The 24,823-nt window shown below is 43.9% G+C and overlaps 1 protein-coding gene across 1 annotated transcript in view; it reads right to left on the bottom strand.

The window, feature by feature from the left end:
* Nucleotides 1–24,823, bottom strand: part of PARD6G (par-6 family cell polarity regulator gamma) — a 104,500-nt gene that overhangs the window by 54,018 nt on the left and 25,659 nt on the right. The window contains exon 2 of the mRNA XM_024754946.1: nt 15,707–15,929. Coding sequence (XP_024610714.1) covers nt 15,707–15,929 — 223 coding nt within the window. The remainder of the gene's footprint in view (nt 1–15,706; nt 15,930–24,823) is intronic.

Here is a 24,823-nt window from a genome sequence, read left to right as displayed (position 1 = left end):
GGGCTGGCTGACCTAGGAACCATTATCCGGATCAACGGGGAATGAAGCAAGGACCTGACTTTTGGAAGCTGCCCGAGGCCAGGTCACCTCTCCAAAATCTCTGTGCTGACACCTGTGGACACCCATCCCCAACAAGGGCCAGGAAAGCTCAACCTTAACCCCTTGCTTACAAAGGCCCACGGGGGCTGGCGCTTCTCGATCTGCTGGCCTTCAGAAACACTCGGTAAAACCCGGTTTTAACTCCAGGCACAGGGCCCTCCCCCAAAGCTGCACACCTGCTGAGGGGACGCTGCCAGCCTGCTCGGCAAAGCAGGCCTTCCGGACGGAAAGGAGCGGGGCCCCAGCTCACGGAGAGTGTGGCCCAGAACACGCAGCGGGCACGGGTTCCCTCGGGCCGCAGGGGAAGCAGGTGCGGTAGGCAAGGCACCACCCACAGGGCACCTCGGCCCCTTCACACAGGGCGTCTGCTTCAACCTCCCCACGGCTCTCCATCAGCCTTGGAGCAACCCGCACGGCCCTGCAGCAGCTGGCCCATCCCTGGGGCTACAATGCCTCCCTGCAACATGCCTCCCAGTAGAACCTGCACCCAGAGAGCAGGAACACGACCCAACCTGCATGCAGCACCACTGGGGGGTGGGGGGGTGGGGCGTGAGATTCAGCGAGCCCAAGAAGGAATGACCACTTGCCGGCCTGAACGCAGGTGGGCCCCACGGGAGATGCCTGAGTGCCAGGCTCTGAGCGCCTCCAAGGCCTCAGGCACACATGGGAGGCTGGGGTGTGGGTGCAGAGTTTACAGGCTGGGATGCTTCAGAAGGCCAAAGAATCCCTCCCTTCTAAAAGCAGGTGACACCACATAACCCTCACCCACTCTGGAAACAGAAACACAGCCCTGTTACATTACCTGAGGAGCATGTTGCTTTGCGTTTAAAAAGAGTTTTCAAAGAGAAATACTATGGAGAACAGTATGGAGGTGCCTTAGAAAACTAAAAATAGAACCACCATACGACCCAGCAATCCCACTACTGGGCATAAACCCTGAGAAAACCATAATTCAAAAGGGTCATGTACCACAATGTTCATTGCAGCTCTATTTACAATAGCCGGGACATGGAAGCAACCTGAGTGTCCATCGCCAGATGAATGGATGAAGATGTGGCACACGTATACAATGGAATATTACTCAGCCATAAAAAGAAACGAAACTGAGTTATTTGTAGTGAGGTGGATGGACCTAGAGTCTGTCATACAAAGTGAAGTAAGTCAGAAAGAGAAAAACAAATACCGTATGGTAAGGCATATATATGGAATCTAAGAAAAAAAAAAAAAAGGTCACGAAGAACCTAGGGGCAAGACGGGAATAAAGACACAGACCTACTAAAGCATGGACTTGAGGATATGGGGAGGGGGAAGGGTAAGCTGTGACAAAGCGAGAGAGAGGCCTGTACATATATACACTACCAAACGTAAAATAGATAGCTAGTGGGAAGCAGCCGCATAGCACAGGGAGGTCAGCTCGGTGCTTTGTGACCACCTGGAGGGGTGGGATAGGGAGGGTGGGAGGGAGACGCAAGAGGGAAGAGATATGGGAACATATGTATATGTATAACTGATTCACTTTGTTATAAAGCAGAAACTAACACACCATTGTAAAGCAATTATACTCCAATAAAGTTGCTAAAAGAAAAAAAAGAAATCCTACTAACACAGGCAGCCTGACAACCAGGATTATCAGCTGAAACATGAAAGGAAAACCCCAAACGGTGCCTCCGTTCCTGGCCTTATTTCCCATCAAAGCAGAACTCCTTGAGCTCGTCCTCACTGAGAACTGGCTTAAGTACACGTGTTGATTGGTCACAAACGAGGCACTCTGATATCGAAGACAGGAAAGAAACGATACGACGCCCACGTGCAGCCACACGGTCCTTTGGCCTCCGTGGAAGCAAACGGCTTCAGCTGGTACCGTCCGCCCCCCTGGGCGGTTTCCCCCCAGGAGCTCACATCCTGCGGGTCTTCAGCTCCCGCCCAGGGAGGCCAGGTTGGGAGGGGCTCCCTGAGCTCAGGAGTCTGGGGCAGGATAATCAGCTCGCGGGGGCAGGCTGGGACCTGCAAGGCACCGGACTCATGAGCCCACGGCGGCTGCCATCCTAGCAGGAGGGCAGCCCTCCCCCCACACCACTCGCCAGCCCCTCACTGGCCTTTGTTGCAGCGTTCAAGACGGTAAATCCAAAGCTCACGAGCTTCCACGCCACCCAAGAACGGCCTTCACAGATGTGTTTTAAAAAGACCCAATTCAAATGTCATTCTAATGCCCTGCTAAAGAGAGGTCCACTGGCAAAAATATACTTTAGTTAAAGATACGCATGCCTTTTAATCCGGCAAGAACATTTCTACCAATTAATCCTGAATCTGACATGTACATTAAAAGGTACAACACAGTTTATTGTAATGAAAAATTGGAACAGTTTAAATATAAATTATTATGGGATTGGTTACATTTTGTTAAATTCATACAACTGCTATGTCTGTTAAAAAGATGGTGTATATCTATGTATCTACAAGGAGTCAAAAATATGATGCCAGGGGCTTCCCTGGTGGCGCAGTGGTTGAGAGTCCGCCTGCCGATGCAGGGGACACGGGTTTGTGCCCCGGTCCAGGAAGATCCCACATGCCGCGGAGCGGCTGGGCCCGTGAGCCATGGCCGCTGAGCCTGCGCGTCCGGAGGCTGTGCTCTGCAATGGGAGAGGCCACAGCAGTGAGAGGCCCGCGTTCGGCAAAAAAAAAAAAAAAAAGTGATGCTAGGCTAAAAGAATTTCTACAGTATGTGTATTATGACCCTGTTTATGTGAAACTATATCCAACTAGTTGTATCTACAGCAAGGGGTCTGGAGGGGGCTCACCAAACTGCTAACAATGGTCACCTCAGGGCGGTGAAGTTATTTCCATGTTGTTTGAATTTTCTTTTACAAATACGTTATAAACAGAAAAAACATCTTTTAAAACAAAAGTTTCACGAAGGGTTTAATGACATAGGATATGTTTATGATATGTAAGGATTTCAAAAAGAATCCAAATTGTTAGTATACTATGGGCTTGAATACATAAAAAGTACGTATGACTCTCAAATAAATAAGGGAAGAGGAGAATGCAAAATTCCACCCGTGTAAACTCTCACTGTTTATACGCAAGGTGTTCTGTGGGACAGTGAGAGAATAAAATCACCCTCTGATGTTCTCCCCTCCCTCCCAGAGGCCCAACTGGAGGGGAAGTTGCAGACCCAGCGACACGGGTGGAGTGAGCCACGTCCAGGACACGGCGAGGCCCGGGCTGCCCAGCAGTGCCTGCACAGAGTGGCCAGCTTTTCCAGGACAAGCTCTTTCTGGACGGTGGGCGGCTCTGGCTTTGTTTGCTTTTTAATGAGCTACATCAGCACATTCTCTCCCCCGGTCCACTCCCACTCCAGGGGTGAACATCGGCTTCAGGCATTTTGTTTTCTGCATGTTCCCACGGTAGAGCAGTGGGAGAGTTTTTGCCCTTTTTCACAGTTGGGAAAAAAAAGAAGGAAATTCTCCAAACACACGAACTTCCAGGAATCAGTGACAATTAAAACAGCAAACGTGTCTCATGAAAAAGATCCCAGAGCAGAGGGGTGTTTAACTGCAGGTTCTCCTCACACACTTGTTCCTATATGTGTGGGCGCATAGATGAAGCTAATTCAGCTAAACTACATCTTTACCCTGCCCTCAACACACAGCCTCAAAACCTTAGGCAGCATCTGAGGAAAGAGAGTAAAACGGGGAGAGAAACAGAGAGATTCAGCTGTGGCAGCTAAACTGTTAGACCCGCTGAGTGCTTCCTGCTAAGCAGTAAGCCACCAACGTAAAAGCCAAACACGCCTCCTGCTAATTAATGACGAATCCAAGGAAAGCGTTTATAAGCAGAATTTGCAGGCCTGATACTTTTAAGAGTCTGCCAGTGTCTATAACCAAATCTTCAATGATTCTATACGTTTTACTTTGAAGAACTTCCCTTAATTACTTTTTCCGGCAACACGCTTAAGTGACATCACAAGCAAATACCCCTACCTCCCCACCCTGCCCCGAGTCATGCAACTTTCTGATGAGTCAAAAGCTTTAAAATGTGTCTTCCTCATCCTAGAAACCCCAAAGAATGCTAGAATGCCAAGAGCAGTTAACAGACACATGTAAATGAGCAATATTTACGCTTATTTTAAAAGTAAATAGTTGAGAGCCCTCTAATTGTGCTGGAAATCTTTTGGTATAATTGTCTTCAACAAGCCTCCTCGACACCCTGGGAGGCCCCTTACCCCAGGGACAGAAAGCAACTGAAATTCCATCAGCGTTCCTCCGCTGGTCCTGGCCTGGGACCTGGGGGTAAAGGGCATCTCTTAAGTGATGAGAACACAGGGGTTGCTAGTATTGGGAGGGTTTATTTGATGGGTAAGTGGTGACAAGTGAGTGTCTGCACTTCCTGTTTATTCTGCTAAAAATAGACCCCCAGCTCCTTTGCTGGTCTCGTCCTGCATTCCCTCTGACTTGGGCCGGTTTCCCCAGTGTTCCTGCAAGCTCGGGGAGGACAGGAGTATGCAGGGGATGGAGAGGATCTGTGGTCCAGGTTCCCCACTGTGACTACTTCATCCTGGTAACGGCTCTTCTTCTTCCCTTAAATGGGCAAAGCATTAAAGCGAAAGGCATAATGACATCTTTTATTCACCCAAGGGAAAAACCCCACAGCTGGTAACAGCAGCCAGCCCAGGACAGAGGACTGACAAAGTCTACTAAACGCAGAAGGAAAGAAGTCTGCAGATGTGAAGGCCAAAGGCGTGGTTCTCTGCCCCCTGTGGACACAAATGCCCCTGACTGGGTCCCAGGAGGGCAAAATCCCAGTCATCGCTGGCCTGTTGTCTGAGCCCCCAAATGCAGACTATCTACAGCTGGGTTCCTAACTCTGCGTACCAAGAACCCTCAGCAATCTGCTGAGGCCTGGGAATCCTCCTCAGAATAATGTTCTTAAATGCATAAGCTAAGAGACATGGGATGACAAAAGAACGAAATTACTTTGAAGGCAATGATCAAAGCAAGTGTGGGATACTACATATGTTTCTCACTAACGCATTCAATAACAATCTGCGCTATTTAAAAATCATGGTCACTGTAAACGATATTCAAGATCTCTGGCCGATATGATCACATGATATGAAAATGCTATCTGTGATTTCTACTGGTAACAATGTTGCGGGTCCTGCTAATTTTACTGTGCCTGCCACTGACATTCCCAATGAGTTCAAGGATGGCAGCCAGGGAAGTCCCTTGGGAGCCACTTGGGTGTCCTGAGCGCTGTCTTGAGTCCCAAAGCCCGTGCGTCAGGACCGCAGGTGGTGCTTACAGCTGAGGCCACAGCGAAGAACAAAGAGTCCCTATTACCAGGGGAAAAGACGATTTTAAAAAAAACCTGTACAAATAAATGAGTTAAAAAGTCAAAGTATTCACATGGATTGAGGATGGCTGAAGTTTGGAAATAAAGGCTGGAGATGAGCCCAGATGACTTCACTCAGGGCCGAGACTCAGATCCAGGAGAGTCTGGTTTGAATCTCATACTTTTAATTTTTAACAACTTTACTGGGATATAATTTACATCCCATAAAGTTCACCCATTTAAAGAGTATAATTCAATGGTTATTAGTATATCTACAGAGCTGTGCAACCAGCACCACTATCGAATTTCAGAATATTTCCATGATCCAGCAAAGAAACCCTGTACCTCCCACCCTCATGAATGTGCCTTCTGTCTCTACAGACTGCCCATTCTAGACTTTTCATATACAGTTGATTCTCGTTATTCACAGTAGTTACGTTTCACAGAGTCTCCATGAACACTGCATTACTGAACACTGAACCATGGCTGCCAGGAAATACGGGGTCCTGTGAGCCTCTGATCACAACATTTTCATCCACCGAGCAATAAACTTGCGTTAGTGTGTTTCTGGTTAAGACGCCTGATTTCATATATACTATTGATTCATTAACATCAAACACATGGCCAAGAGCATTTTCTAAGTAAAGCACATCCCATGCACCCTGGGCTCAGAGAAGCCCTACAGCACTCCGGCACTATGCTTGGAGCAATTTTATGCGAAATCACACGCACACACAGGAGAGCTCTGGGATGACGGTAGAGAAGGGAGCACCAGGGACACCCCCCACCTGGATAACAATGGCAGGACCTGTCTGGGGTAACTAATTTGGAAATCTGAGGCTGTTGAAGGCTCACGACTTCAAGGGGAAGAACTAGAAGGTTACTGCCCTCAACTCTGGTTCATTTCAGGTCTTAGCACCCACCCATCGCACCCCCAGCCACACAGCAGGCAGCTCTGCATGTATGTCTGGAGCAGCTTGCAGGAGCCAGGGTGGGCAAAGAGGACTCTTCCCTGCAAATACCAGGAATCTGTGCTCTGATGCTGACTGTTGCGTCTGATCGCAAAGGTGCAGCCAGAGGCAGGTGGCCATTGTTGTTACATTTTCCCCCACTGTTGCAAACCCCTCCCCAAGAAGCTGAAGTGACCTGAAGGGGATTTCAAAAGTGAGTGCCCTTTTATCCCCCCTTTTTCTCTTTTCCCCTTTCATGAACCAGACATTAAAGACTAGGACATTGAAAAACAACTGCGAAAACCAGTAAGTGACTGTGCGTACCCAAGGAAGTCTCAGAAAAGACCTCAGAAGTTATTAATTTTCCACCTTATGCTGATGGCTTAGCAGAGAAAGCCTACAACAATAATTTTAAAAAACCAACCAACCAAACAAACAAACAAAAAACCCCAGCAAACCCTGGGGGAGGGGTAGAATCTGATTTCCAGAGTTGCCATGTTATTAGATTAAAATGTCCAGTGTTCAACAAAAAAATCACAAGGCATACAAAGAAATAAGAGAGTATGGCCCATTCACAGGAGAAAATAATTCAACCGAATCTGTCCCTGAAAAGACTTAATGGCAGATATATTAGACAAAGACTTTAAAACAACAGTCCTAAAAATGCTCAAAGAACTTTAGGAATATGTGGAGAAAGTAAAGAAAAAGTATGAACAAAATGGAAATATCAATAAATATACAGAAAACCTAAGAATAAACCAAAAAGAAATCCTGGAGCTGAAAAGTACAATAACTGAACTGAAAGATGCCCTCGAGGGATTCAAAGGCAGATCTGAGCAGGCAGAAGAAAGAATCAGTGAACTTGAAGATAGGGAAATGTAAATCATCAAGGCTGAGGACTAGAAAGCAAAAGATTGGGGGAGAAAAAAGAAAATACCCTAAGGGGCCTGTGGTACACCATCAAGAGGACCAACATATGTATTATGGGAGTCCCAGAAGAGGAAGAGAGATAGAAAAGAGCAGACCATCTGAAGAAGAATGGCTGAAAACTTTCCAAATTTGAATAGACATGAATTTAAAATTCAAGAAGCACAGCAAATTCCAAATAAGATGAACTCAAAGCGACCCACATTGAGACAAATTTTAATCAAACTTTCAAAAGCCAACGACAAACAGAGAATCTTGAAAGCAGCAAGAGAGAAGCAAAATCATCACGTGCAGGCCATCCTCAATAAGATTATCCACATATTTCTCATCAGAAACTTTGGAGGCAAGTAGACAAAGGGCAATGTGTTGAAAACGTGGAAAGAAAAAAACCTGTCAATGAATAATCCTATACCCGGTAAAACTGTTCTTCAAAAGTGAGGGAGAAATCAAGACATTTCAACATATACAAAAGCTGAGGGAGTTCATTACCACTAGACCTGCCCTGCAAAAAATGCTCAAGGGAGTCCTGCTGATGAAATGAGAGGACAGTAGACAGAATTTCAAGGCCAACTGGAGAAATAAAGATCTCTATAAAATTAAATATATGGGTAATTATAAATGCTATAGTATTGTAACAACGTTTTAGACTGGACTTTTTTTTTTTTTTTTTTTTTTGTGGCTATATGCGGGCCTCTCACTGCTGTGGCCCCTCCCATTGCGGAGCACAGGCTCCGGACGTGCAGGCCCAGCGGCCATGGCTCACGGGCCCAGCCGCTCCGCGGCATGTGGGATCCTCCCAGACCGGGGCACGAACCCGTGTCCCCTGCAGCGGCAGGTGGACTCTCAACCACTGCGCCACCAGGGAAGCCCCAGACTGGACTTTTTGTTTTCTACATGGTTCAAAACATTAACACATTTTTAAAAAAAGAAAACAATTATAAGTGTAAAGCCAATATTAAGGTAACTTTGATTTGTAACTCCAAATCTTCTTTTCTACATAATGTAGGAGTCTAATGCACTTAAAAGAATTATTAATTTACGTCTGGGGGCACACAATGTAAAAAGATGTAATTTTGTGACATCAACAACAAAAGTAGTAGGGATAGAGCTGTAAAAGAACAGAGTTTCTGTATGTTACTAAAGGTAAGATGGTATGAATTCAAATTACAGTGTTATAACTTTAGGATGTTAAATGTAATTGTCATGGCAGCCAAAAAGAAAATAGCTGTATAATATACACAAAAGGAAATGAGAAGTGAAGTTAAACATTTCACAACCAATAAAACCCACAAAAGAAGATAGGATTACAGAAAATGAGTAACATAAAAGACAGTCTTATATGTTACTATAAGACATATACTAAACAAATAGCACAATGGCAGAAGTAAGCCCCTCTTATCAGTAATCACCTTATATGAAAACAGATTAAACTCTTCAATCAAAAGACAGAGATTGGCAGAATGGATAAAAACATATGTTCCACCCATAGGCTGTCTGCAAGAGACTCACCTCAGACCCAAGGACAGGTTGAAAGTGAAAAGATGAAAAATGATATTCTATGCAAAGAGTAATCAAAATAGAGCAGGGGTAGCTATACTTATATCAAATAAAATGGATGTTAAATCAGAAAAGATTACAAGAGACAAAGTATAACACTATATACTAATAAAAGGTTCACACAGCAAGAAGATATAACAATTATAAACATTTATAAACCAAATGACAGGTCATCAAAATATATGAAACAAAGCCTGACAGGACTGAAGAAACAGACAGTTTTACAAGAATAGTTGGAGACTGAAATACCCCTCTCACAATAATGGATACAAAAGCCAGACAGAAGATAACTAAGGAAATAGAGGACTTAATACAATAAGCCAAATAGATCTGACACACACGGAACACTCCACCAAACAACGACCACATACATAGTCTTCTCAAGTGCGCATGGGACATTTTCCAGGACAGACCATATGTTAGGCCACAATGTAAGTCAGAGAAGATTTAAAAAAGACATCATACAAAGAATCTTCTCTGTTTACAATGGGATGAAGTTACAAACCAAACAAAAAACTGGAAAATTCACAAAACTGTGGAAAGTAAACAACACACCTATAAACAACCAATGGGTCAAAGAGGAACTCACATGGGAAGAAAGAAAATACTTAAAGACAAGTGAAAATGAAAATAAACATACCAAAACTTATGGGATGCAGCAAAAGTAGTGCTAAGGGTAAATTTATAGCTATAATGTTTGCATTAAAAACCAAGAAAAGCCTCAAATCAACAACCTAACTTACAACTTAAGGAACTAGAAAAATAAGAACAAACTAAACGGAAAGCTAGCAGAAGGAAGGAAAGAGTAGAGCAAAAATAAAAGAAATGGAGTATAGAAAAACAGCAGAACACATCATTGAAACTAAATGTTGGTTCTTCAAACAGATCAAGAAAATCAGCAAATCTTTAGCTAGATAAACTAAAAAAAGAGTGAAGACTCAAATTACTAAACTAAGAAATGACAGTGGTGACATTACTACCATTTCTACAGAAATAAAGATTATAAGAGAGTACTATAAACAATTTTACACCAACAAATTGGATAACCCTGATGAAATGGACAAATCCCTAGAAATACAAAACCTACCAAGACTAAGTCAAGAAGAAACAGAAAATCTAAATAGACCTATAACTAGTAATGAGATTGAATAAGTAACCAAAAACCTCCCCCCAAAAAAAGCTCTGGACCTGATGGCTTCAGTGGTGAATTCTACCAAACATTTAAAGAAGAACTAATACCAATCCTTCTCAAACTTTCCCCAAAACTGGAGAGGAGTGAACACTTCCCACCTCATTCTAGGAGGCCAGCATAACTCTGATGCCAAAGCCAGACAAAGATACCACAAGAGAAGAAAATTACAGACCAACATTCCTTATGAACATTGATGCAAAAATACTCAACAAAACACTAAGATACAGAATTCAGCAGCAAAGTAAAAGGATTGTACACCATGACCTAGTGGGATTTTTTTCTGCAAATTCAAGGATGGTTAAACACAAAAATCAATCAATCAACAACATGAAGGGAGAAAAAAATCACATGATCATCTCAAATGATGCAGAAAAAGCATCTGACAAAATTCAACATCCTTTCATTATAAAAACACTTCACAAAATTAGAAATAGAAGGAAACTACCTCCACATAATAAACTATATGTGAAAAACCCACAGCAGACATATACTCAATGGTGAAAGACTGAAAGCTTTTCCTCTAAAATCAGGAAGAAGGCATAGATGCCTGCTTTCACCACTTCTATTCAACAAAGCACAGGAAGTCTAGCCATAGCAATTAGGCAACAGAAAGAAATAAAAGGCATCCAAACTGAAAAGGAAGAAGTAAAATAATCTCTGTTTACAGATGATACGACCTTATATGCAGAACATCCTAAAGATTCCACAGAGAAGCTGTTAGATCTAATAAATGAATTCATCAAAGTAGCAAGATTCAAAGTCAACACATAAAATCAGTGGCATTTCTATTTATAAGCAAGGAACAATCTGAAAAGGATATTACAAAAACAATTCCAGTTATAAGAGCATCAAAATTTATAAAATATTTAGAAATTAACAACCAAGGAGATGAAAGTCTTATACAATGAAACCTTAAAACACTACTGAAAAAAATTAAAGACATAAATAAATGGAAATATATCCTATGTTCATGGATTGTACGACTTAATATTGTTATAATGCCAAGATTACCCAAAACAATCTTACAGATTCAAAGTGATCCCTATCAAAATCCCAATGTTATTTTTTTTTTTTTGCAGGAATAGAAAAACCATCCTAAAATTCATATGAAATCTCAAAGGACTCTGAGTAGCCAAAACAATCTTGAAAAAGAGACTAAAACTGGAAGACTCACACTTCCTGATTCTAAAACTTATTACAAAGCTACAGTAATCAAAACAGTGTGATACTGAGATAAAGACAGACAGAGACTGATGGGATAGAATAGAGAGCCTGGAAATAGACTCTCACATATAGTCAAATGATTTTTTACAAGGGTGACAGGACCACTAAATGTTTAAAGGACAGTCTTTTCAACAAATGGTGTTGGAAAATAGGATATCCACATGCAAAAGCATAAAGTTGAACCCTTACCTAACATCGTACACAAAAATTAACTCAAAATGGATCAAGAACCTACACTGAAGACCTAAAACTATAAAACTCTTACAAGAATACGTAGGACAAATGTCTTATGACATTGGATTTGGCAATGATTTCTTGGATATGATACCACAGGCACAGGTAACAAAAGAAAAATTAGACAAATTGGACCTTGGGAAAAATTTAAAATTTTGTACATCAAAAGACACAATCCACAGAGTAAAAGGCAACCCACAGAATGGGAGAAAATGTTTGCAAATAATATATCTGATGAGGGATCAATATCCAGATAAATAGAGAACTCCTAAAACTCAACAACCAAAAACAAACAACCTAGTACAAAATGGGCAAAAGACTTGAATAGACATTTCTCCAAAGAATACATACGAGTGGCCGTTAAGCAAGTGAAAAGATGCTGAACACCACTAGTAATCAGGGAAACACTAATCAAAACTACAATGAGCTACCACCTCACACCCATCAGGATGGCTATTATCCAAAAACCAGAAAGCAATGAGTGCTGGTGTGGACGTGGGGAAACTGGAACCGTTACACACTGTTGGTGGGGACGTAAAATGGAACAGCCACTGTGGGAAACAGTATGCGGGTTCCTCAAAAAAAATCAAAAATAGAACTACCACGTGACCCAGAAATTGCACTTCTGGGTTTATACTCAAAGAGGGTCTCAGAGAGATATCTGTCACTCATGTTCACAGCAGCATTATTCACAATAGCTTAAATGTGGATGAAACTCATGTGTTCATCAGCGGATGAGTGGATAAGCACAATGTGGTATCGTCATAGAATGGAAGGAGGACTACACTGTGACACAGGCTACAACGTGGATGAACCTGAAGGACGTGATGCTCAGTGAGATGAGCTGGCACAAAAGGACAAATCCTGTATGACTTCACTTATAGGAGGTACTCAGAGTTGTCAAAATCCTAGAGACAGAAAGTGGAATGGTGGTTGCCAGGTTTGGGGGAGGGGAAGTGGGGAGTTACTGTTTAAAAGTCAGAGTGATTCAGTTTTACAAGACGGAAAGGGGACGGATGGTGGCGGCTGCACAGCGCTCTGAATGTATTTAATGCCACTGAGCTGAACACTTAAGAATGGTTATGATGCTAAATCTTATGTTGTATGTATTTTAATACAGTTTCACAAAACAAAAAAGTACAAAAATGTGGCATTAAATAGACCATGAAAAGCACGCTTGTTCACAGCATGAGCTGAAACAAGCAGGCAGAGCAGTGCCTACTTAGCCTCGTCTGGAACATGCGTTGGCAACCTGTGCACGTCTGCAAACGATTGTGAAAGGGCCCTGCGTGCTGATGCTGGGTTACAAACAAACTGGACTGAGTTCACAAACACAGAATCTGCAAAGGATGAGGACAGATCATAAATGGAATCCTATAACCCATGGCTGTTTCATCCACTTGGCATTCTTTCCCATCCATACTGCAGTCTGGACCATTTAGTACTTTGTTCCTTTTTATGGCTGCATAATATCTCATTGGATGTATATACCACATTCTGTTTATCTATTCATCCACCACGGAAACATGTTTTCCATATCCTAGTATTTTGCTGAGGGGTTTTTACATCTATATTCATAAGGGGTGTTGGTCTGTAGTCTTACTGTGGTGTCTTTGTGTGGTTTGGGGAGGGGATTAGTAAGTGGCAAACAAATTCATTTTCCTAAACATCACTGTGGGTCTATTTCAACACCTATTAGAAGAATGACTCTTCATTTGTGATGGTCAAACAATTTCCTCTTACAATACACATCAATGTACAGAAAGTTATTAAGTAAACTACAGACCAGGTGTGGCTACAGTAAGATCATGAGGATGGCATTACTGTGACCCAAATCTCAGGACCCACGCTGTAGGAAAAGGACGTGGGACTTGAGGGTCACCTCCAGAGGAACCTCATCTCTGCCCCACCCGTGACGGACAGCCCCTTTCACACGGTTAGCGAGTCTTTCCTGAACACGCAGGGCACCAGGATGGCTCCTGCTTGCCGCCATCCACAGAAACACAACTGCCCTCGCCTCTCCCACTGGGATGCAGTCTTTACAGTTGGACTCCATCGAGGAGAGTGAGAGGAGAGCCCCAGTCTCCCCAGTGATGGAGCGAGGGGCCAGGCTTTGGGACCATCAGGAACATTTTCCTCTCGAAGCCTGACAATAACCTGAGGTAGGTTCTCCCACTGTACAGATGAGAACCTTAGGGTGGGGGGTCGTAGAGCCAGCGAGAAAGTGCTGGGGGCAGGGTATGAATGCAGCTCCCTGCCGTCACCTAACAGAGAAAGGCAGGGGCTGGAGGCGAAGCCTGCACCCTTACAACACAGGACGGTTAGAAACCCTAAGGCAGCTAGTTAAACTCTGGGCTGTTCCTCTGAGGCCAAGGGAAAGAGGAAAAGAAAATAATAAAGACAGGAGGCAGGGCCTGAGCCAGCAAGCTGAGCAGCAAAGCCATCCGAGCGACCCGCGGAAGCGGCACATCCCCGCCTGCGGCTTCCCGCCTCACCTGAGCTTCGGTGACTCGACAGCACAGGCTGCCAAGTGTCCCTAGGGCTGCCCTCACAAAGGGCAAGAGTGCCTGCGGCGGTGCTCCCAACGCAGCAGTACAGAGACGCCTGTTGCCTACACAGGTGGCAGAGCCCGTGTGCATGTCCGTCACTCGCAGGGCTTCACACCCACTACTCACCCTTCCGCACCCTGTGAGACAACGCCGCGACCTGGGATGGCCAGGGCAGAGCTGTGGACGTGGGATGTGGACCACGCGCCAGCCTCTGGGAGCAACTGATGATACAACACAGAGAGAGCAGAATAGAGACAAGGGGATGGGGGCGGGGGTGGGGGGGGTGGCGGGGACACAGGCCAATCGAGACCAGGCCTCGCCGAGAGGGTGGACGGACGAGAAGAGGCACCCAAACGACGTGAGGAGCGGCGGGCTCCCTGCGGCCCCAGCAGCTCCACAGGAGGGCCACCGTGAGGAAGTGACAGCTGTGTTGACTTTCGGTAGCGTCAGCAGGACACCCAGGCTAAACCAGGGGTGCAGACGCACAGCTTTCTGATCTAGTGCCAGGGAACCAGGCCGAAGTGAGGTCAGCAGATCCCCTGCCGTTCCCTTGCTACACACTCCCTCCCAACACCACACACCGGAGGACAGCAGCAGCCAGTGTTCAGAGCACGGGCCGCCGGCCAGCACTCTCAGCACTCGGCATGTGCGGCCTCCCAACCTCGGGACGGCTTGGCGGGCGAGCACGCTTCGAACGCCGTCACGCAAAGGTGGGGACTCGGGCGGAGGAGAGAGAGCCAGGCACCTGGGCCCGCACTTCGGCCTCCTGCAGTCTCACGCTTACCAAGCCTGGCTCCGGCTCCCGCAGCCTGGAGGGCGCCCCGCCCTGCTAGTGTCCGTGAAGCTGCCCCACTGCCCCAGAGGCTAAGACCGTTCTCTCTCCTCCCCTTCGCCGGAAGTCCACAACGGCGAGTACGGTGTCCCCACCGCCATGCTGCTCCCCCGGGGTGGTCAGCACTTGCTGCGGGCACAGAGGTCCGCTCAGGGAAGGAGGGACGGTCGTGACCAGGGCAATCGTAAGGTGCCTCTTTCTTTAACCTCGGGCCTCGCCTGCAGGTGGCTCTTTTCTTCAGTACTTATGTGGAATTGTTAGGGTTCTCCCAAGTTCTGAGACGGTAAAACAAGTCTAACACGCAGCTCTGAGAAGTGACTCCACAGCAGGGTGCCCCACCTTTCAGCCGCTAACCTGTGTTAGTGACTTATTCTCACATAAAATGATATTGTTCTTACTTACAGCAAAGCTAGGCCTTCAGAGCTAAAAGTTAACCAAAGTTACAATCTAAAGCTAACATCTTTTTCAACCCTAAGAAGACAGTGAAAAACATATACTAACAACCTTACGTTTCACTCTTGGGTTACTGGCTAATGCATCCAGTTAAAATACTGAAAATATCGATATTATTTTTCCTCGGTATTTACAAATCGTAAGTCAACACGATTTCAGGTGGAAAATGCAGCTTAAATACTGTTAAGCCTTTCTAAGAAATTAACGTCGACCAAACAGATGTTAATTTCTTTAGTCTCCCACCAAAGGCTAGAAAGCAGAATAACATGGTTCTGAAATGACAGACAAAATAGAAAACTGCATTTATTGCTTAAATAAGTGCCAAGCAAGAGCACGAGCTCAGCCTCCTCGGTACCTCGTTTCTGGATGAAGACCCTGAGCAGCGGGTTTGCGCTGGAGACCGCCTTGCAGAAGTTGTCGTCGTTGTTGATGGGCAGCAGGTCGCCATGCACGTCCGCGTAGCCGATGGTCACCTCGGTGTTGGAGATGTGATGGGTGTGCACAACCAGCTTGTAGAAGTCTTCGAACTTTCCAGGCTTTTGTCGGTCCAAGGAGAACCTTCGGAACTCGGCTCCAAACTACAACGAAATAGACAGCGGGTCCGCGGACAGCAGGGAAAGGGCAGCAGCGCCGTGGCTCGTTCGCCTGACAAAGGAGCACTTACAGGGCCTCCAGGAGGCCTGGGACACAGCTGCGAACACCCCAGTCCTCGGGGCCATGCGAGCCCTGAGGGGAGGGACCGGCTCGCTTGAGTGCAGGACAGGCGCTGGAGCTCAGTTTGTGGGGGACCCTCACCTCCTCTGAAGACGCTGGGGTGCATCTCCAGGCCCAGGCAACAGCGCAAGCCCGGGGCAGCCTTAGACACTCAAAGGTGGGAGGGAAGCCAAGGCCAGCTGCAACTTCTGCACTCTCTCCTAAGGGCAATGGGAAGTCCTGGACAACTGTAACATTAAGGAAGGAAACGACTTGATATGATTTGCATTTTTAAAAAGACCAAACGGCTGCACTTCAAAAGGATCAGATGCTTCACAAATATCTGGGGCAGGAGCATGGGTTCTGGACTGGCCAAAAGGACAGAGCAGGTCTTTTCAAAAGAGATGCTATTCACTCTCCTGTTGTAGGAAACATGCAGGGCCCACCTCCTTCCCGTCAGCCCCTGGCTCTGGCTCAGATGCCCACAGAGTTGCCTGCAGACCTCCAGGCCACCTGCCAGGGGAGGACCCTGGGTCAGCTCCCATGGGCCGACTGTCCCACGATCTCAGGAGAGGACCCTGGGTCAGCTCCCATGGCCGGACTGTCCAGCGATCTCAGAAGAGGACCCTGGGTCAGCTCCCATGGCCGACTGTCCCGCGATCTCAGGAGAGGGCCCTGGGTCAGCTCCCATGGGCCGACTGTCCCGCGATCTCGGGACACCGCCTGTTTGTTTGGCCTGAGGCTGCTGGCTTAGGACGTGCTGTTGTTCCGCACTTGCCAAAGGGACCTTTATCCATCAGGCAGGACAGATTCTGTGCCCTTGTACATAACTGACAACTAATTACATTGGTTCCAAAATACACAAAAATGAAATGTCTAATGTTTACACAAACTAACAGTGACATCATCTAGACATTATGTCAACTACTCAAGGGCAATGCGACTCAAACCATATAGGTGTGAGTGGTTCTGAACTTTGGGGAGGCATCAGAATCACCTGGAGGACCCCAGAGTTCTGGAACTGCCTGATTTGGAATGCAGCCCAGGAATGTGCATTTTAACAAGTTCCCAGGAGAAGCTGATGGTGCTGGTCTGCAAAGCACACAGACAAAACCACAGGTTTAAAGGGTTAGTCTTCAGACCTCAACCTCCACAGATCTCTTAGAAACAGAGCCTCAGATCCCATTTCCCTTTTAAAAAGCAAAGGACAACACCCATCCTGCACTGCCCCAGGAACGAAAAACTTCAAGTTTGGGAAAACCACCTTCAATGGCTAATCGAAACTAAAGCCTGGCTCCGCAAGCCAGGGCCCAGGGGAGCACTCTCCTCGTCCCCTGCTGCTGCCAGAGATGCCTCCCCTTGAGACGGGGTCCCTCTCCCCTTTACTTAAAAGACAAGCCCCATTCTCCCTCTCAGTATTTTCTCCAAGCGCTCACAAGAGCAGGCTCACAGTGAGCAGGGCGCACCCCACGCCTTACACACAGGGGAGACACCCCGGTCGGCAAAACTTCCAGACACAAGAGACGAGCAGACAACACAAGGTTAATGGGATTCTTCACAATCAGTTATCCAGTCACACCACGAATGCTCATTTCAACAGCAGTCAACCACCGTCCTTCCAGTCTCATATATCCCACACATGCTGACTTCCAGAGCAATTAGTTTCCATCAGTCTATGTCTTATTCACGAAATACACAAGAGCTTCAGCATGTCTAATGAAACCGCGTATTATATATAAGTCCCAGTTGAATATTCCCCCAAACCGGACACAACACACTCACTTTCATCCAAGGGACACCAGGGAACTCTCATTCTTCTCCCTCACGCTAGACTTATGCCGCATCTTGCAATTTAAGTAATGAGGAACAGCATGTGTTAAGTAAGTCCGTTCTGCAATGTTTTAGTCCTAACTGCACTTGGTAATTAACTTCAGATGAAGTTTCATTTGTTTCTCAGTTCTTTTAATAATTTTACTCAAAGTACATGTTAATTTGAAGTGCAAATGAGTTCTGGCTTTTTCCTGACAGGAAGTCTGATTTCTGTTGGATAGAGAGGCTGTGGCTTTGTCAATCCAACTACATGTGGGATATGCTTCGTATGCTGAATGAGCTCCACAGCTGGGCAAAGGGAGGTGTGGAATGTGATATGATAAAAGCATTTTTTTCAAGCTTTTTTTTTATTGTGGCAAAATATACATAAAATTCACCATCTAACCATTCTTAAGTGTACAGCTCTGTGGCATTAAGTACATTCACACTGTTGTACAAACCATCACCACCATCCATCTGCCTTAACTCTTTATCTTGTAAAACTGAAAGCCTATACCCGTTAAGCAATAACTACACATTTCCCTGCCCCCCAGACCCTGGCAACCACCACTCTGCTTCCTTATATATATATATATATATATACACATATACACACACACACACACACACATATATATATGCATATAATTCTTTATCAGATACATGCTTTGTAAACATTTTCTCCCATTCTGTCTTTTACTCTGTGGATCTGGGTCCTTTAAGTAACCAGGGTGCTGGGAGGGAAAGCTGGGCTGTTTTGTTTTTTTTTTTTAAGCTGGACTTTTGATACAGTTCTGTAACTTACTTCCTAACCCAGGTCAGGCACATTTAAGGCAAGTTTTTCTTAAAACTTTCCTTAGTAAGTATTGAACTTCATTTGAAATTGGTAATGGAGTGAGCCATTTTATGGGTCTGATTACCGGATAATAGGTGAAGGAGTGAAGCTCTGCGGTCACCCTTTCGTGAGTCCTGCCGTGGGAACACAGTCCAGTGAGATGCTGAACACCTTAAAGGGGTGGTGAGTCTCCAGTGAACTCCACTGTTAGTTCAGGCATTTCATAGGGATCCCTCTACCCTAATGCAGTGGTCTCCAAATGTCACATATCCCCTCAAGAATTTTGGAAAACCTACCACTATGAAGAGGATAATATACTTTTAAGTTGGCATCTAAATTCTTCATAATAAAAATAAATAGTTGCAAAGGATATAATTTCCAGCATGCTGTAAATATTTCATTTAAAAATATTTTATCATATGATCTTTTAAATATAGTCAGTGAAATCTAAATGCCATAGTGATTTGATACTACTGTCACGCATTTTAAAATAGGATGAACAAGCTCTTTTATAACAATCAGAAATTCAACAAGGATGAGAAACCCCTGCTCGCCACAACTAGAGAAAAGGAAGCCCATGCACCGCAACGAAGACCCAACGCAGCCAAAGAAAAAGAAATTCAACAAGGTTCCTCTTTCTCTTTGATCTCGTTTCCATTACACTGCTCCAAGAGAATTTAACCCCGATATTTTATCCTAATAAGTTATGCTTGATTACCCTATCACTCTTCTCTACAACAAAGTTAGATAAATTGAAATTAAACATTTTCCCCAAGGCCATAAGGCTCTCTTTGTGAAAAATATTTCCAGGTTGTTTCTAATGGGTGTAGAGTTTTAGTTTTGAAAAGTGGAAAGTGTTCTGGAGTGGATGCAGTGTGAATGTAATTAACGCTACTGAAGAGCACACTGAAAATGGCCGAGACGGTAAATTTTATGTACGTGTATTTTATCACATTCATAAATCAAGTAATATAGAATAAACAAATAGATTTTTACAGTAAAAAGTTTCTAGATTGAGTCATTACAATTATTAAATCAAGCTGGAACACATTTATAAAACTTGACAAATAATTATTAGCCTTCCAAAGTAAACATTTAAAAAATCTTTTAATAGGAAGTATTTATTGCTAAATGAGGCGAGGGTAGCATCGATTCTTCTGCTGTTTCTTGTTGTGGTGGTGTTGGCTCTGAGAAGCCTTTTCACGTGAAGCAGGAGACAGGCACAAAGATGCTCAGCCCTGTGAGTCTCACCAAGTCTTGGGCCAGAAGTAACCACAGAGCAGCCTATCATTAGAATTGTTTCAGACAAACTATTCGCTGACAATTCAATTAGGACCACTTTCAAGTTTTTTGAAAACAAAGAATTGCAAAATACTTGACTTGGAAGATTTATTGCCCAGTCATTAGAGCCATTCACTTTTTCAATTTCTGGTAACTATGCCAAGAATTATACGACAACGAATTGTGCCGGCTAATTCCTTCATTTAGAGGCAACCTGTATGATCTGATAGAACAGGGAAGTAAAAATATAAAATTAGTACCACATGCCAATATTTTTAAAAAATAAAATAGTTTTGTCATAATAAAGTTGGACCCTTACCTAACATCATTACAAAGATTAACTCGAAATGGATCCATGACCTAAATGTAAGGCCTAAAACTATAAAATTCTTGGACAAAAACATAGGGCAAAAGTTTCAGTCCATGAGGTTTGATAATGAGTTCTCGATATGACACCAAAGGCACAGGTAACAGAATTAAAAAAAGACATTGGACTTCTTAAAAACTAAATCTTGTGCATCAAAGGACAGTATCCACAGAGTAAAAAGGCTTTAAACAGTGATAAATACAGTCGTACCTCTGTATCAGCAGAACCCTAAGAAGCCCAAGTCCCTTATAAAACGCCACACTACATGCATACAACCTACGCACGTGCCCCACCCTCATACTTTAAATCAACTCTAGATGACATATAATACCTAATACAATGTAAACACTAGGTAAATAGTTGTTAATACAATGTAAATAGTGGCCAGTGCACACCAAATTCAAGTTTTACTTTTGGAAAATTTCTGTAATTTTTATTCTGAATATTTTCTATCCACAGTTGGTTGAATCCACGGATGCAGAACCTGTGGATACTGAGGGTCCACCGTATTCAGAATATATAAAGAATTCCTAAGCAAAATGTTATTCAGCCTTAAAGAGGAAAATTCTGGCATCTGCTACAGCATGGGGCCTTGAGGACACTATACTCGATGAAATAAGTCAGTCATAAAGGGCGATACTGTAGGATTCCACCATATGAGGTACTCAGAGTCGTCAACATCATAGAAAGTCCCACGGTGGTAGCCAGGCGCTTAGGAGGAGGGGAAAATGGTTAGTTATTGTTTAATGGGTATAGAGTTTCAATTTTATAAGATAGAAAGAGTTATGGGGATGAATGGTGATGGCTCCACAATAATGTGAATGTATTTAATATCACTAAACTTAAAAATGATTAAGATGGCAAATTTTATATTCTGTGTATTTTTAAAATTTATTTATTTATTTATTTTTGGCTGCGTTGGGTCTTCATTGCTGCACGCAGGCTTTCTCTAGCTGCGGCGAGTGGTGGGGGGACGCTTCATCGTGGTGCGAGGACTTCTCATTGCGGTTGCTTCTCTTGCTGCAGAGCATGGGCTCTAGGCGTGCGGGCTTCAGTAGTCGTGGCACCCGGGCTCATGGGCTTAGTTGCTCCATGGCATGTGGGATCTTCCCGGACCAGGGCTCAAACCCGTGTCCCCTGCATTGGCAGGCAGACACTCAACCACTGCGCCACCAGGGAAGTCCCTGTTCTGTGCATTTTAACACAAATTAAAAAAAAAAAAAAGATCTAGGGTTCCTTGTCAAAATGGCTAATTCTAGATATGAGTCAAGAACTTTATATGACCCCGTGAATCTCATCCTTCTAAGAAGCAAGGAATTATCAAAGACTGTTAGGGTCATATCAAAAGGACTCAGGAACTAGTTTAAATGATCTCCCAACAGCTGAAGATGGGACGTTTGTGCATTTATCATCTATAAGGATAATAACTGCTATGGATTGGAACACATCCAATATGCATAAATAATGCATATTTGTTTATAATGAGAACCAGAATTTTATTTTTTACTTTTTGGAGGGTGCCAGGGAACCAACCTACTACTTTGAAATAAGTAAATAAAAGGAAAGAATCAAGCACTTTCCCCAAAGAAACAATATTAATTATTGGGAAATTAACAGACGTAACAACTCCTTATTTCCCAAAGCTTGCAGATAAATAAACTGTCATTCCATTATTATCTTGATAATATTTATTGAATTTTACAGCTGACCCCACCTGTTATTCCCACAATAGGACAGTAAAAATGGGGGAGGGGGTTCACCTCTTCAAATTTTTTAGTTATCTCAAATATGAAATAAGTAAGTCAGTAAGCAAAAATGAATCGGCCTCTAAATGAAATGTACTTTTATTTCCTTTAAAAATATTACATAAGTAATAAAATGATCATTATAATTAGAAAACAAAGATTTACCTACACATCTATTTTGACCCTCTTTCCCTTCAGGAAGAAGGGATACTTCTGACAAATGCTTGTTGAATGAATAATACCTAGAACTTAGTTGCTACAAAAGTAATATGCCATTGAGTACACTATGTTACTGACAAAGTCCTTTGTCAACAAGAAGCTTTTCCTTGGTCAAGAAGCAAGGAGACAAAAAAGAGTGGTAGAAACCCAAGATAGCTAAGCGCTGGGGAAGTACAAGTTATTTGTTGTTCTAAAAGAATCTTGAAGTACTTCTAGAGCAGTGGAGTCACGATCTGCAAAAATCTGCTCCTCCCTAAAAGCAACGAGAACCCTGGCAAAGATAGTAAAAAATCAACTTTTTGAGAATTCTGGAAATTAACCAAAGGTTTGCAAGCAATAATCCACAGTGTATTTATTCCAGAAAAGCAGCTGAATCTCGGAACGGCAAGTTTTACAGTGTTTGAACTTCCCCCGTTCCTCAGCTTTGAAAACCAGCAGCCTAATAGCTTTACAGGGGGCAGAACTGGCTTGGAGCTCACCCAAAAGCCCCATACTTATAGAACTGTCATCTTTAAACGTGTCTCACAAGTCCCTGGAAAAGCCCTGTTCTCAGGGTTTGTCTCTATGTGACCTGAGTCAGAGATCACTCATTGGGAAAAGCCCTTTCCTCAGGACATTTGTTGAGAACAACCAGCAACAACTGTTTAATGATTAAAGATTATACAATATGGGGCTTCCCTGGTGGCGCAGTGGTTGAGAGTCTGCCTGCCGATGCAGGGGACACGGGTTCGTGCCCCGGTCCGGGAAGATCCCACATGCCACAGAGCGGCTGGGCCCGTGAGCCATGGCTGCTGAGCCTGAGCGTCCGGAGCCTGTGCTCCGCAACGGGAGAGGCCACAACAGTGAGAGGCCTGTGTACCCAAAAAAAAAAAAAAAAAAAAAAAGATTATACAATAAAAGTCCCGTTTTTAAATGGAACTTTTACAACATGAAGGAAATCATATTCTTTCTAACTATATTTATTACAAGAAAACTTAGATGTAAACTTCAAGATACGTTATCTGTTCTATAGAGGTAATTCTCAAAATTCTTTTAGGGGGTTGTAACGTATGAAGATTACTGCATTAGGGTATAGGAATCTCTACAAAAGTACCTGAGTCAAGTACCAGCTGGGACAAACACAATAAAAAGAAATGCTGGGGATTCCCACCTGTTAGGATGACTACTGTCAAGAAACAGAAAACAAGTAGTCGTGAGGATGTGGGGAAAGTGGAACCCTTGTGCACTGTCGTTAGCAATGTAAAATGATACATCCACTGTAGAAAAGAGTATGGAGGGTCCTCAAAAAATTAAGAATTACCATACGGCCCAGCAACTCAAATTCTGAGTATACCTCCAAAATAACTGAAAGCAGGGTCTCAGAGATATCTGTACGCTCACGTTCACAGCAGCATTATTCACAACAGGTTAATAGAACCAACCCAAGTTTCTATCAACAGATGAATGAATAAGCAAAATGTGCCTTATCCAGGCCATGGAATGTCATTCAGCCTTAGAAAGGCAGGCAATTCTGGCACGTGCTACAACACGGAGGAACCTGGGAGACAGCACGCTCAGTGAAATGAGCCAGTCACAGGAAGACTAACACTGTAGAACTCCACTTACATGATGCCCTTAGAGTTATCACAGTCACAGAGACAGAAAGTAGAACGGCAATGCCAGGGGCTGGGGGAGGGGGAAATTGGAAGTTATTGGTTTTTTCTTTTTTTGAAGGGAGGTCACTCAGTACACCTTCTTTTTTTGTTGTTGCTGTTTTCTGGCTGCGCCATGCGTCATGCAGGATCTTAGTTTCCCAAGCAGGGATTGAGCCCGTGCCCCCTGCCCTAACCACTGGACCGCCAGGGAATTCCCAGAAGTTATTGTTTAACAGGTATAAAGTTTCAGTTTAACAAGATGAAAAGAGTTACAAGGGTAAATACTGGCATGATTGCACAACAATGTGAATGCATTTAATACCATTAAACTGTACACCTAAAAATGGCTAAGATGGTAAACTTTATGTTATGTGTATTTTACTACAATAGAAAAATGGAGGAAAATTTTTAAAATGCTGGGGAATGAGGTATCCATAGAAGGCTTTGATAAGCTCTGATATATTCCTGGAAATATGAGGGCGCATTCGTGTGCAGGACTGTGTGCATGGTCAGGAAAGACATGAGAAGGTTGTAATCTCTCATATCTGGCTGACTTTGAGATTCTGTGCAATCAGGAAGTGAAGGCTAAAGCAAAGTTGTAAACTACTGAAGTGTTGACTGTGTACCCCAATACGTGCCCCTTTTGGTACGTATAACCAAAAGGACTGGAGACTTACTGGTTAAAATCACTTGAGAAAATCTGTGTCCAATCATCAGATGACCATGAAGCTAACTAAGCAGAGCTTCAGTGGTCACATATGAGAAAGAATACACTTTTTTACAGCATTAGTCCAGGAAAAGTCACTCAACAAACCAACAGCAGCCACAACCACAAACCCCTGAGGGAAGAGTCTGGCTTTCAGAGTTATGTCATGTTATTTAAAATGTT

Source organism: Neophocaena asiaeorientalis, unplaced genomic scaffold (genome assembly GCF_003031525.2).
Source record: "Neophocaena asiaeorientalis asiaeorientalis breed wild unplaced genomic scaffold, Neophocaena_asiaeorientalis_V1.1 scaffold124, whole genome shotgun sequence".
NCBI lineage: Eukaryota > Metazoa > Chordata > Mammalia > Artiodactyla > Phocoenidae > Neophocaena > Neophocaena asiaeorientalis.
The sequence above is the reverse complement of the archived record's forward strand: the minus strand, read 5'-3'. Positions and strand labels throughout refer to the sequence as shown.